This window comes from Cervus elaphus, chromosome 5 (genome assembly GCF_910594005.1).
Source record: "Cervus elaphus chromosome 5, mCerEla1.1, whole genome shotgun sequence".
NCBI lineage: Eukaryota > Metazoa > Chordata > Mammalia > Artiodactyla > Cervidae > Cervus > Cervus elaphus.
The window spans coordinates 53,463,248-53,477,242 of record NC_057819.1 but is presented as its reverse complement, the minus strand read 5'-3'; the positions used below and the strand labels follow the sequence as shown (position 1 = coordinate 53,477,242).

General features: G+C 43.6%; 1 protein-coding gene across 1 annotated transcript in view; it reads left to right on the top strand.

Moving 5' to 3' along the window:
* Positions 1–13,995, top strand: part of RNF150 (ring finger protein 150) — a 263,115-nt gene that overhangs the window by 195,216 nt on the left and 53,904 nt on the right. Inside the window, exon 5 of the mRNA XM_043902483.1 lies at positions 9,954–10,050. Within this exon, the coding sequence (XP_043758418.1) occupies positions 9,954–10,050 (97 nt within the window). The remainder of the gene's footprint in view (positions 1–9,953; positions 10,051–13,995) is intronic.

Here is a 13,995-nt window from a genome sequence, read left to right as displayed (position 1 = left end):
GAGCAGTGTTCATGAGTGCCTCAGATAGGTACTATTATCATCCTCATTTTGTAAATGAAGAAGCTAAGGCTAGGAGAAGTCGAAGGGTTATTCCAAAATAGTCAACCAAGATTCAAAATGAAATCCACTTTGTCCCCAGGCCTGAGTTTGTAAGCTCCACACAGTATCAGTTGTACATCTTCCTATCAGCCTGTCAACTCTATTTAAAATCCTTCACCGGGGCTTCCCTGGTGGCTCAGTAGTAAAGAATACTCCTGCCAATGCAAGAGACACGGACTTGACCCCTGAGCCAGGAAGATCCCACGTGCCGCGGAGCGCCCAAGCCCGCCCGTGCACCACCGCTGTTGAGCCTGTGTTCTAGAGCTCAAAGCTGCAACTGCTGACCCCACACGCCACAACTGGTGAAGCCCCCGTGCCCTAGAGCCTGTGCTCCTCGACGAGAGAAGACGCCACAGTGAGAAGCTCACTCACCGCAACTAGAGAAAAGCCCGCGCAGGAATGAAGACTCAGCATAGTCATAAACAAATAAATATTTTTTTTAAAGACTTAAAAAATAAATAAAACACCTTACCAATAGCAGGCATGCCCGATTCATCGAGCACCATGTTCTGCAGAAAGTACGACCATATAACTGTTACACATTAATGAATTGTCATTCTGTGTTGATTTTCCTACTTTTTTCCCGGAACTCAGCATTCCCAGTAGTGAGTTCTAGTATCCGTTTTAGAATCTCGTTAACAATATGCAGAAACACTCTTTTTCAGACTCTCTCGTGTGTAATTAAGGAATCCACATTCCATACTACACGGTGCTAACGTGCCACCACGTCAGAAAGGCTCTTTTCTCCATAACGAGGTTGGAGATTAAACCCACTGGTTTGCATAGTACAGCACAGTAGAAAACATAGAGAAATTTCATGATACACTGAATGCTCGGGTTACTGGTTCTGGAACACAGGCATGGCACTTGGGCCAGACAAAGATAATGCATAGAAGTAGTCAGTGATTTCCCTGTGTTTTCCAAAGCTATGGCAGTCAAGATTCTGCTGAAGTTCTCACTGAATTGACCTGATTTTAAGAGCATGTTTGGAGTGTAATCCTACTTTAGAAAATCAATGAGGGCACTTTAAATTTTCTTCCTCTGGGTAGGAATCAGGGACATTTCTCCTAAGCAATATTCATTACACTGTCTGGGCTCCGTTGACATTCTATAAGTGTCATCACCGGTGCAGTTTTGTCTTTCTAACTGAGTGACCTCGGTAATGCCTGTGCCCAGATCCATAAACTGATGATCTTGAAATGAGATTTGCATGGGGGGAATGGCCTGGTGTGATGTCGACCAGACAGTCTGGGCAGAATATGGGCTCACCAACTGCATAAATGTCCTCATCAGGCCCCCAGAAGAAGGCAGGGTTCTTTCATATTTTAAGAGTCGATAAAAATTAAGGAAAGTGCTTTGTAAGCTCTACTATAGATAACTCACTGGCAAGGAATAAGAACTCAATTACTGTTAGTTAAATAATAACACTTCAGCTTCTTAATTGCCAGGTAATGTGCTTTTGTCCTCTTTTCTGTTTAACAACTTATATTTATTTTCACTTTGAAGACATAAATCTGAACTGAAACCTTTTTTTAAACTAGATCAAGAAGGTTATGCATTTCAAAATTGATTTTACTCTGCCATATTGCCCTCACAAAAGGTTCGATCAATTTACATTCCCACCAAAGTATATAAGACTGTGTACACCATTGCCAACGTGAGCTATTATTGAATTTAAAAATAAATGCCAATTATGAATGAATAAGAATTGTTTAATTTTTGTTTTTCTGATTTTAGTTATTAGATAGCATATTAAAGAAAAAAAAAGCAGAGACATCATTTTGCCAACAATGGTCTATATAGTCAAAGCTCTTCATATGTTTTGGATGTTGGCTCCTTATCTGATACCTGATTTGCAGATATTTTCTCCTATTCAGAAAGTTTTCTTCTTATTTTTTTTTTTTGATGGCTTCCTTTGCTATGCAGAAGCTTTATTATTTCATGTAGTCCCGCTTGTTTATATTGGTTTTTGTTTCTTTTGAGTTTGTTGTCAGATTTAAAAAAACTTATCTCTAAGACCTATGTTAAGGAGCTTATCACTTACATTTTCTTCTAAAATGTGGAGTTTTAGGGTTTCAGGTCTTACATTCAGGTTTAATTCCTTTGAGGTCATTTTTATATCTGGTATAAGATAAGTTGGAGTTTCATCGTCTTGCATGTGACTGTCCAGTCTTCCCAACAGCATTTATTGAAGAAACTGTCCTTTTTGAACTGTATGATCTCGACTCCTTTGTCGTAAGTTAATTGGTCATATATATGTGGATTTATTCTGAGCGCTCTGTTCTGTTGTATTGGCCTATGTGTCTGTTTTTATGCCAGTGCCATTCTAATTTCGGTACCTTTGTGATATAGTTTGAAATCAGGCAATGTGGTGCCTCCAGCTCTGTTCCCTCTCAGTGTTTCTTTTGGCTAATTGAGGGGGCGTGGTGGCTTCATAAAGATTTTAGGATTATTTGTTCTATTTCTTTGAAAAATTTCATTGGAATTTTGATAGAGATTGCACTAAATCTGTAACTTGCTCTGGGTAATATGGACATTTGAACAATACTGACTCTTTCATTCCATAAGCAAGGAATATCTTTCCACTTATTTGTGTCTTCTTCAGGGTCTTTCAATATGGAGTCTTTCATCTCCTTGGTTAAATTTATTCCTAAATATTTTATTCTCTTTGATGCAGTTGGAGATGGTATCATTTTCTTAATTTCTCTATCCAATACTTTGTTATTCATATATAGAAATGCAACATATTTTTGAGCATTTATTTTGTATCCTGCAACTTTACTGAATTCATGCATTCTAACAGTTTTTGAAGCAGTCTTTAGGGTGCTTTATATATCATAGCATGTCATCTGCAGATAGTGACAGTATATTTCTTCCTTTCCAATTTAGATGTCTTCTTTTTCTTGTTTAAGTGCTCTGGTTAATACTTTCAATACTATGTTGAATAAAAGTGGCTAGAGGACATCCTTTCAGCTTTCACTGTTGAATATGATGTTAGCTGTGAGTTTGTAACATCTGGCCTTCATTATGTTGAGATACTTTCCCTCCATAACTGCTCTGTTGAGAGTTTTTCTCATAAATGTTGTATTTTGTAAGATGCCTTTTCTGCATTTATTGAGATAATTATTTGACTTTTCTCCTTCATTCTGTTACTGCATTTCTAGAAATTAATTCATTTCTTCTACGTTATTCAATTTGTTGGCATATAATGTTTACAATATTTTCTTATCATCATTTATACTTCTGTGGTTATCAATGGTAACATCACCTCCTACATTTTTTAATTTTATTTCTTTGGGTTCTCTCTCTTTATTGCTTGGTGAATCTAGCTAAGAACTTGTAAGTTTAGTTTATCTTTTCGAAGAACCAGCTCTTAGTTTCATTGATCTTCTCTGTTGTCTTTTTAACATTTGTTTCTACTCTAATCTTTATAATTTCTTTCCTTTTACTAACGTTTGAGCCTCATTTGCTGTTTGTGTTCTCTGTCCTTCATTTGTAGTAAAAACCCTCTGTCGGGTTATAGCGAACTGTTCCTCCAGAGTGTTGTCAATTAAAGGACATTGTCAGAAAACATAAAAAGCTGAATGACAGGCAACTTAAATTACTTGCCAGGGATCGCAAAGCTAAGCAGGGGTCTTCAGTCCCTGAAACTGGAGCATATTCAGTCCCTGAAACTGGAGCATATACTCAGCTGCTGCAACATATGTAAGAAAACAGAGTAGGCAGAAAAAGAAAAGAAACCAACTCTCCTTGGCAGAGCGTGGAGGAAAAGGGTGGGATGTTCAAGGAAGAGAAGGGACATCTGAGCTGTGACTTGCTTGAATTATGAGCAAGATTTGCCATACCAAAATAAAATTTTTTAATTGAGAAGGACACTGCGGAGTGATGGTGACAATGTGGGGTAAACATGGGGGTGGACAGAAGAGGTGACAAGGACCAGATTGAGTGAGCTTTCTTTGTGTGCTCTGGCTTTGTGTTGCAGGCAGTGGAACAGCTGAAGCGTTTCCAGTGTGGGGAGTGATGTATTTGTATTTTAGAAAGCTCAGGCAGGAAAGAGAAACCAGACCACATTGGGAAGAGCCTTGGGAAAAGTGGATATTTCTTTATATGGCACTTCATGATAAAAATCTGAAAATTGGTGCAGAGCTGCCAAGTAACATTCACCAGATTTACTGGGCAGTGGAGAATGAAGGAGAACAGAACGTTTCGAGACCAGTTTTACCATCTTCCGGAAATACCTCGAGCAGACTGATAGCTAAGTGTCGATCTGATGAAGCCAGTATTTGACAGCGTTTCTCTGCTATAGCCAAGTGAATACACTTAAGGCAGATGACTTTTCCGCTGCTTTGGCTCAGGCCCTAAGAGTCTGTAACTGGGCTACTGCCCTCCTGAAGCTGGAGCACGAGACATGCCTACGCTGAGAAAGAGTAAAACTTTGAATTCCTCCAACTCCCCTGTCTTGCTCATGACAATTCAATGCAGAGAGGAAGGACAATAGAGTGTAGATTTGGGTACAGACACTGACAGTAGGACTAGGTTTGAATCCCAGTGCCGCAGTTTATCCTGGAGAAGGAAATGGCAACCCAGTCCAGTATTCTTCCCTGGAGAATCCCATGGACAGAGGAGCCTGGTGGGCTACAGTCCGTGGGGTCGCAGAGTTGGACACGACTGAGCAACAAAACAGCAACAGCAGCTGCAGTTTATTAGCTCTTTGGATAATTTAATTTACTTTAACCAGATTCAGCTTCCTCCTCCGTAAAATGGGAATAGTAATTTCTACCTCATAGGACTGTTGTGAATAATATATATAATATGCTTGCTAGCTTTCAGTAACCAGCAGATGTTGTTTATTAATTAAATTCATGTTTATTAATTAAACACTGACTCTTAATTCATTAACAACTTTGCAAAGAAGATTCAGAAGCTCTGAAGAAACATTTTGACTCCCCATAGAAACATGGGGGTTCGATCCCTGGGTGGGGAAGATTCTCTGGAGAAGGAAATGGCAACCCACTCCAGTATTCTTGCCTGGGAAAGTTCATGGACAGAGGAGCCTGGCTGGTTGTAGTCCCTGGGGTCGCAAAAGAGTTGGACATGACTTAGAGACTGAACAACAACAGAAGCACTGGATAGATCTTATTTAAACACGTTGCCTAGAAGAGTGGAATTCTGTGGTCCCTGAGTGACTCACATTCTTTGAGCACTATTTCATCAAGGGGAATGAGACAGCTTGCGTTGGTGCCAAAAGGAAAGCCCCAGGATCTAAAAAAAAGGTGGATATATGGGTATGTATAACCGATTACCTGTGCTGTCCACCCAAAACTAACACAACATTGTAAGTCAACTCTACTCCATGAAAACCATTTTTAATAAAAAAATTAATTTAAAGAAAGAATCAATAGATGTGGAAACACGTTTAGCAACGGTTTGTCATTACTGGCCCCCAGATTGAGAACTTTCGTGATTGTCTCGTTCAGAATCATCTCAGCATTGTGATGCAGTTGACGTCGTCGTTTGTCAGGGCTTTGAAGAACTCTTTATGAGAGGTGCGTTTCTCTTTGGTGAGTAAGGAAGGAGCGGTGTTTTGGCCACCTGTCAGTTGTAGTTGGTCAGGAGTGTCGGGAGACGGATTATCATCCTGTTGTTCCTGTCTGTGAACTTTGTCAGGCAGTCTTTGTTGAAGCATGTGAAGGCACAGCACCCCGCTGTGACTCTTACCAACAGGACAAGCTGAGACAGACTCTGCCTTAGAGATGTTTATTAAACTGTTGGTGCATTTCGCGAAACTCCAGATTTTCTCCCTATCCCTTTATTTATTTAGTCTAGTGACTAATATTTTCCTTTCCATATGAGAGGGAAAAAAAATCATTTTGCAATCCCAATTATAAGAATATAGTCTTCCTATTGGCCAACCCAAAAAATATAGTACCAGGAATAAATGAATGTTAGTTATGAGTATTCATTAATAACCAGCATGATCACTCTGTGTATCATTTCAGCACTGTTTTTGTTGCCCTTAGTTCTCCCTTTGATTTTTTTTTTCATTTGCAGTTACTTGCTTTTAGCATTAGAAAGTTTAAAGTAGAAATCAGAGTGATAACAATATCTAAAAACAAGATGTAATAGTGGTATTAATAGGATAAATGGTAGCTTACAATTAAGGAGGGCCAGGACTTAACGGTTTAAGCTTCATAGGTGTTATTTATTTCCTCTCTCTCTCTCATACGCACACACACAGACTCGATCACTCACGAACTCCATACCTATAAAATATAAAATTTGATTGGGAAAAGGATTAAAGTCTTGGAGAGCTAAGGCTTGCCTAAGATCAAACAGCCAGAAAACAGTGGATCCCAGATAGTGGCCTTTCAATGACCTTTTCTGTTGCAACTCCCAGGGAACCTCTGAAGCACTGTGGTACTGCCTTGAAGGAAGAGACCTTGTCTTATTCATCTCGGTACCCAGCTCCTAGCTCAGAACTGAACGAACAAGAGGGTGACGTCGCTAACACTTTATCTTAGGAAGATAAATCTGGCAAGGATGAGTGGGATGAAAAGAACAGGGGAAGACGGGTGCCATGACGAGCAGTTCTGATGTTATTACAGCCACCCAGAAAGAGAGTCAATGAGAGAATGAATGAGGGGCAGCATGGGGAGAAGAAAAGAGGCAGTGGAGGTGGGAAAGGTTTAGAAAGAATGCGTTCATGGACTTGATGGCCGTGAGCAGGCAGTGAGCAGTGCCAGCCTTTTGATAAATATCCATTCATGAAGGAAATATTTCTGGAGCATCATCTGTGTGCCAAAATCTAGTCTAGTTGCTGGGGATCCGACAGTGAATTAGGCAAATGAAAGTTTTTGCTCTCAGAGAGCTTATAGTCTCATTTTAGGATGTACCAGTCAGAGTTCTCCAGATGGCCACTGTACCCCACTATATATTCTCAAGGAGTTGGCTTTCCTGATTATAGGGCTGGTAAGCCTGAAATCTGAAGGCCAGGTCTACTGGCTGGAAATGCTGAGCAGGGGCTGATGCTGCCATCTTGAGGCGGTTTTTTCCTCCTCGGGGAAACCAGTTTTGTTTGGTCTTAAGGGGCTTCCCTGGTGGCTCAGATGGTAAAGTGCCTGTCTGCAATACGAGAGACCTGGGTTCAATCCCTGGGTTGGGAGGATCCCCAGGAGAAGGAAATGGCAGCCCACTCCAGTACTCTTGCCTGGAATCCCACGGACAGAGGAGCCTGGTAGGCTACAGTCCATGGGGTCGCAAAGAGTCAGACATGATTGAGAGACTTCACTTTCACTTTTCACTTAAGGCTCTTCAACTGATTGCTCAGGCCCACCTGGGTTATTTAGAATAATCTCCTTTACAGTAAATCAACCCTCTACATACAAACCGAGTTCTGTTCCAAGAGTCATTTGTTAAGTCCAATTTGTTCTAAGTCCGACAAAGTTAGGCTCGATACTCAGCTAACACAAATGGAGGGCAGTCTGCAATTTCACTCACCCCTGACGGTGATGGAATGCACTTCCTCATCTTTGAAAGTTCGCGACTGGAAGGCTCGTATGTAGGGGACTTGCTGATATAAAGTCAGATTGTAGGTATGAATCCCGTGTGCAGAATACCCTCAGTTAGTGTTTGACTGAATAACTGATGCTGTAGCTGACCCAAGCTGACCCATAAAACTGACCCTCCCAGAGGAGATGGTAGAGTGAGCAGTGCAGAGCGGGAGGTCACCTAGGGTGGTAAGGACTGGCTCTTGTGCCTGGCAGACTCAGGGAGGGATGGGGTATCTTCACCTGACAGACGAGGCAGATGAGACTTGGGGACTTACTTAGACTGAAACAGCTGATTGGCCCTGCTGTCTTTCTGTCTCCATAATATGTGCAGGAAACACCACGGAGCCTGCCCTCCCAGGGACAGTCAAAGAGACCAGAATATTTGACATTTTACCAGGAGCAACACCAGTGAGTGAGCACATTTAGATTAGGAACTTGTTTTCTGAATGTAGAGCCTGCACGTAGAGAGGTTGATCGGTGCTTTGGGGTGAGGGGGTACAGAAAGTGTAAGTGTGTTAGTCACTCAGTCCTGTCTGACTCTTTGCAACCCCGTGGACAGTGTAGCCTGCCAGGCTCCTCTGTCCATGGAATTCTCCAGGCCAGAATACTGGAGTGGGTAGCCATGCCCTTCTCCAGGGGATCTTTCCCACCCAGGGATCGAACCCAGGGGTGGGGGGTACAGAATGCTTTGTCCAGCATCAGCCCCTTCGTCCCACTGCTGCACTGGGACAGGCAGTCTTTCTGTGCCCAGGTCGGGGCTTTTGTACAAGCCATTCGTTTTGCCTAGAAGACCCTTCTTCCTCCCCCCTCCCCTTCACGTGGACCATGTCTGTGTAAGCCTTCAGGTCTGAGCTTCGGCACGTCATCAGGGAAACTCTCTGTGCATCCACACTAGGACCCATCTGCGGTTACAAGCTCCCCCCACCCCCTGCTAACACCATGTTCTTCTAATGAGGTATATAGCACTGTCGTCATGAAGTAGCTTATTTCTATCTTACTAGTGTCTGCCTCTCCTATTACACTCCCAAAGAAAAGGAACTAAATCACTATCGTGCAGATTTCCCAGCGAGGACACAGTTCTTAGCAGATATTACTTGTCAGATGGATGCATGGATAAAGCAATGAATGAATGCGATGTGTTTTCTTCTACTCGGGGCATCCGGAGGGCATCTAAACAATCACCTGGAAACACAGGGCACATCAGGAGGCTCCTCTCTGTTTCCCAATCCCCAATTTGATTGTTTCCTGTCCACTGCCAGTCCCAGCCTTGGCACATGGGTTCTTCCCCATGTCACTTTCAGAAGTGGTGGTGCTTCTCTGATTTGAGTGGTCCTTTGTAAGCATTTGAGCCTAAAGCCTTCTAACACAAAACTCTTAGAATCATTAGAACAATAGAACACAAGAGTGAGGGAAGCGCATGGAAGGATTCCAGGAATGGTGCAAGGTTGAGGAGTCAGGCATGGGTGGTGTGTCCTAAGGATGCCCGCATATACTTAACACGGATGGTTCTCTCTTCTTGCCCCAGGCAGGAAGTTCTGACTACTTCTGCCTGTGGTCTGGAGTCTCATGAGACTTCCATGAGAAGACAAGCTTCTGACTCGAGCAGCCCCTGATATCTCTAAGTGGGCTCCTGTGGGCCAAGTTGAGAGGAAGTTAGGAGCCTCTACCCCCGTACCTACTAAATGCCTCCCCCTTATCCTGCCACACAGAAGAAGGCTCCTGAGGCTGGGCATGTGAGGCCGAACAGTAAAGCTTACAGTACCGCTCACCTGGTTTCTGACCTAACGGCCACCAGTCATAACAGCTTAAAATCTCACCCGTGCTGTGAATTGCTTCCAAGAGCTCTTCTGCCCTTTGTGAGTTGCACGAATATCAATGGAAATGGGGCTCTGTTTTGTGGTTTTCTTCTGACGGCGGGACAAGACATTTGGGATTGATTTAAAAGTGGCCACTGTCAAGTTATCCCAGAAGGGTCTGTGCAAGTTTCTCCCACTTGCCTTCTTTCCATTAAAAGGTCTTTCTATCCAGAAACATCTCTCTGTTTCTACATTCTCTGTCTTTTCTGAACCTTGGAAGTCTTGGCTGCAATTTGTAGATGACCCTCCTGGGAGCCAGACAGATGCTGACTGTATGACCGCAGGATGTAACAGAAAGCATTATCGGCCCGGGTATTCGGAGGCGGAGGTCCCGGAGTCTTGGCTCTGCCACTGAGCGGTGCATGACTTTGGACAAGTCTCCGGGCTGGAGTGGACGCGGTGCTCTCCGCAGTTACCGCCACGCTAAGATGTATGGTTCTCATTGCAGGCATCTTTTCCACAAGTCCTGTGTTGACCCCTGGCTCCTAGACCATCGCACCTGTCCCATGTGCAAGATGAACATTCTTAAAGCCCTAGGGATCCCGGTAAGCACAGTACAGCCTACAGCCTCATCGTGTCTGTCTCTCCACGTTTCCCACTCAGCAGGGAGAAAACAGCACCCCGGGTTGTCCGTGTCCCCTCGACCCCGGGCAGTGGCGTCACGTGATGAGGGCCTGGGAGCGCTTTCCCACATCTGGACACATTCCTCCTCTCCCTTCGTCTCCATCTGAGAACATCGTGCCCTCCCACCGTGTTTGTTGTTTTTGTCTGTGGGTCGAGATGCTGCCTGAGCAGCTCACGGGCTCCTCTTCTGGGCTGCCGTGGGTGACAGCAGCTGGGACACCAGCAGAGGCCAGGGGCACCCTGATGACCCTCATTTACCTGCACCGTCATCAGGCAGACCCAGCCGCCACGCTCTCCCCACCATCGCCCAGCTTCCAGAGGAGGCAAACTCGTCCCGGCACGGGGCAGAGAGGTCAGCCTCTGGGCATCTGGCTCGGTGGCCTCTGCTAAACTCACATCTCCGCGAGAGCTTGAGAGAGCAGGAAACCAGAGCCAGAAGCCCTAAATTCCTGTGCTCCCATCAAACTGGAGCCCTCAGTTACATGTTTTAGCAAACGTAGTCTCACCGAGTGCACACCACATCCCCCAGCAGGCTGGCTTGATGCTCCAGGGAAGGACTTTCCCAGGGTCGTATGGAGTGAAGGCCATGGGCTTGGTGGTTGTGAGACACCAGCTGCTGTCAGGAGGGCGGGAAGTAAGCCAGGCCACCAGACCCAAGGGCTGCGGAGAGATGTGAGAACAGCATCGGTGCCGTCTAAGAGAAGCTAGACCAGCAGGATAGAGACCCTCTTCCCCCTCGCCCCCTCCGCTTTACTGCAGCCTCCCTCTTGTCACTCCTCACTACTCATGGCAAGAGAATAAATAGAGTTTTTAAAGTCCCAAGATGTCACTGAGGAAGAAAGGATCAGCTCAGATATCAAAGGCTTTATTTAATGCCAAAAGGCTAATTACCCCGGGAAGATCAGAGTGACTGTTGCACAGGGCACACCTGAGCATCATGAGGTCACGGGTTGGCTGAATTTCCTGCCCTGTACCAGCTGCCTCTGCCAGCTGTATGCTGATTTTTTTTTTTTTACAGTCCATACACCAAACACAAATCAACTTGTGTGACTATAGCTTTGAGCTAGATTTTGAAAGGCAATGCATTAAATTTTCAGACCAGTGTTGTCAATGAATAATAAATTCAAGGTGAAAATCAATGACAGTGAACATGAACTATGAGCAGAAAACCCAGCATCTCTATCAGATACTAACGACTTAGAAAATTTAACTCGCTGTTTGCATGTGTCACATATCTATCTGGCTCTAACTGGTTCTTACCACCGGAGGAGGGAAATGTATGTATGTGTGTATTTACATGTGTGTATATGTGTCTTTGGGTTCTAAAATCTTTAACATGTTCACAGAGAAAGGTAGACAGTCACATCGTTTAACCTAGTTCTTGTTGTTTAAGGATATCTTCCAAGCTCCCAGTTTTCAACCCCAGTGCTCCTTGGTCAGGACAATGAAACCAAACCACCCCCAATGGTTACAGTTTATACTAAATAACATTCCACTGCAGACTTTTTCTGGGAAAGTATAACTTCTCCAGACCTTATAAATATATGAGAATTGTAAATGCCTCAAGAATACAGCTAATACTTGTTTTTAAAAGGGAATTTTGGGGTGGCCTTTGGGCTTCTTTCCAGAAACAAATAACCTTTTAACTTTTAGCAGTCGGGCATCCTGGCCATGGTTGGTTTCCTGTCCAGTCTGGATAGGATTTTACTCAGCACACTTGCGAAAAAGTAAAAGTCAGTAGCATCTTTGGATTTTGCCAAGGATTCTTAAAGGCCAGTCAAACAGGAACATGACGCCACCCAAGCTGATCCCAGAGAACAGAACGTCCTCTGTGAAGAAGAAGGCAGGCATGCAGGCTGCCTCTCATAAAGCACCGAGGCATATGGCTGCCCCCAGGCCTCCCTGGTACTTGGCCCTAGAGGATGGTACTGAAGTCTGGACCAGGGAGCAATCTGGGATGCTGTTCTCCATACCTTAAAGCATAGTAGCACCATACTTAAATTATACCAAAGAGGGGATGTTTTCACTCCATTCTTAGAACTCACCATGTAAATGGACAGGCTCACATCCTTCTCAATTAGGAAAAACTTCCTGTAGCTAACTGAAACCCTTTTCATGCAGCTCAAAGAAGTTGTTTTATAATTTTTTTTTAAACTTCTTTTGCTCCACTTCTTCCTCATCAAAGAAAATTGAAAAGAGCCCGTCAGCCTCTCTGGTAATTGGTGCCTGTTGGTCCTTCATCTCTGGATCCCTTACACGTGCGTAGAGCTCAGTAAATGTTTGTGGCTTTGTAGCCCTTCAGAGTGGGAAGGCTGCCAGTCACAGAGGGGTGTTTATGAAATTCACCCTGATTCTCCTTTGAGGAATGTCCATTCACCAAAGACTTGGCTATAATCCTGATCCACTAGATCGTCCAAATATAGGGTTTTGTGTTTGATTTTGGTCTTTCTTCTGTTGTTTTTAACTGAGTAGTCTTGTGCCTGCTTGTGCTCTAAGGCAAATAAATATAAGTGGAAAGCTTAGAGCTGGGAACATTTTCATTTTGTAAGAGGTTTCTCTAAAACGAGCGAAAGAATGAGAGCGAGGCTCATGGATTGTGAAACTCCCATCACAATGGTATCTTTTCCCATTATATTTTGCCAAGAGAAATAAAAGACTGAGCTGAAAGGGGTGGGTGGGGGAGTCCTTTATTGTCAGAGCATTTTCATCCCTTTATCTACATTCAAGTGCTTCATCCTCCTTTCTCTCCAGTCAGGTTTAGGGGTGTCTTTGCAGAATGACAGAACACATCACTAAGCACTCTTGTAGGGTACCGTATAACACAGGCCTTTTTTATCCCAGCAAGCACTGTCTCCTGTTACCATTATCCTGGTATGAACAGGATGATTGTTAATGAATAGAAAATCCCATGGAGTCGGTGTATTCACTAGCCCCTAACTATTTAGCAGTTGGTTTTATTTGAGGAGTTTCCCTGCTAACCTGACTTTGAATACCTCTACGCTGTTCACTTACAGATGGCTTTTGACATCTCTTAATAAACATTATGACCATAATTTCTCTTAGTGGTGTATAAAGTGGTTTTCTTTTCAAAATATTACTCTCTTTTGATGAACCATTTTGAGTGGATATAAACCGTGAGGTTCTGTAAGGTTGGTCTGTTAAGTATTAATACTATAGCTAAACCAAATTATTCATGCCTGCTCTCACTAGCAGTCTCCCTGAGCCTCATCCGCTATTTCTCTTTTCCTCTGCTCCCTTCTCTTAAAAACATAACACTGTTCCTCCTCGCCCACAAAGTAAAAGCGAACATGCTGCATCAAAATTAATAAAAATAATTTCATAAAAAGAAAAAAAGAAAGAAAACAGGAACGTGATCACAAAGCAAAGTCAACGTTTTGAAAAATATGTCAGTTGTTATTGCATCTATGGTCACATTCAGACGTTTATGGCTGGAAGACCAACCGGCCCAGTAACCTTACCGGGAACTCCTCCCTGCTACCCCCACACAATTGGACATGCTCATGAGCATCTTTACATAGAATAGGGGAGGGGAAAAAGTCGTTTTTTCTTCTAGGTTCGCCAGCTGGTCCCTATAAATGAGACTTATAAATGACAGATTAGCAAGAGAAAATCAAACAGTTTATGAATATATGTGCCATGAGTAGCTACAGGAGCACTTGGTGATGCACTCACAGGGCTGGTTAGAACTTCATCTTATATAGCATTTTTAAAAAGCAGCAGTGCAGTGATTAAGACTCCACCCTTCCCATGCCCGGGGCATGGATTCCATCCCTGGTCAGGGAACTAAGAGCCCACATGCCATGCCACACAGCCAAAAAAAAAAAAGGGAGCAAGAAATTTTTAGA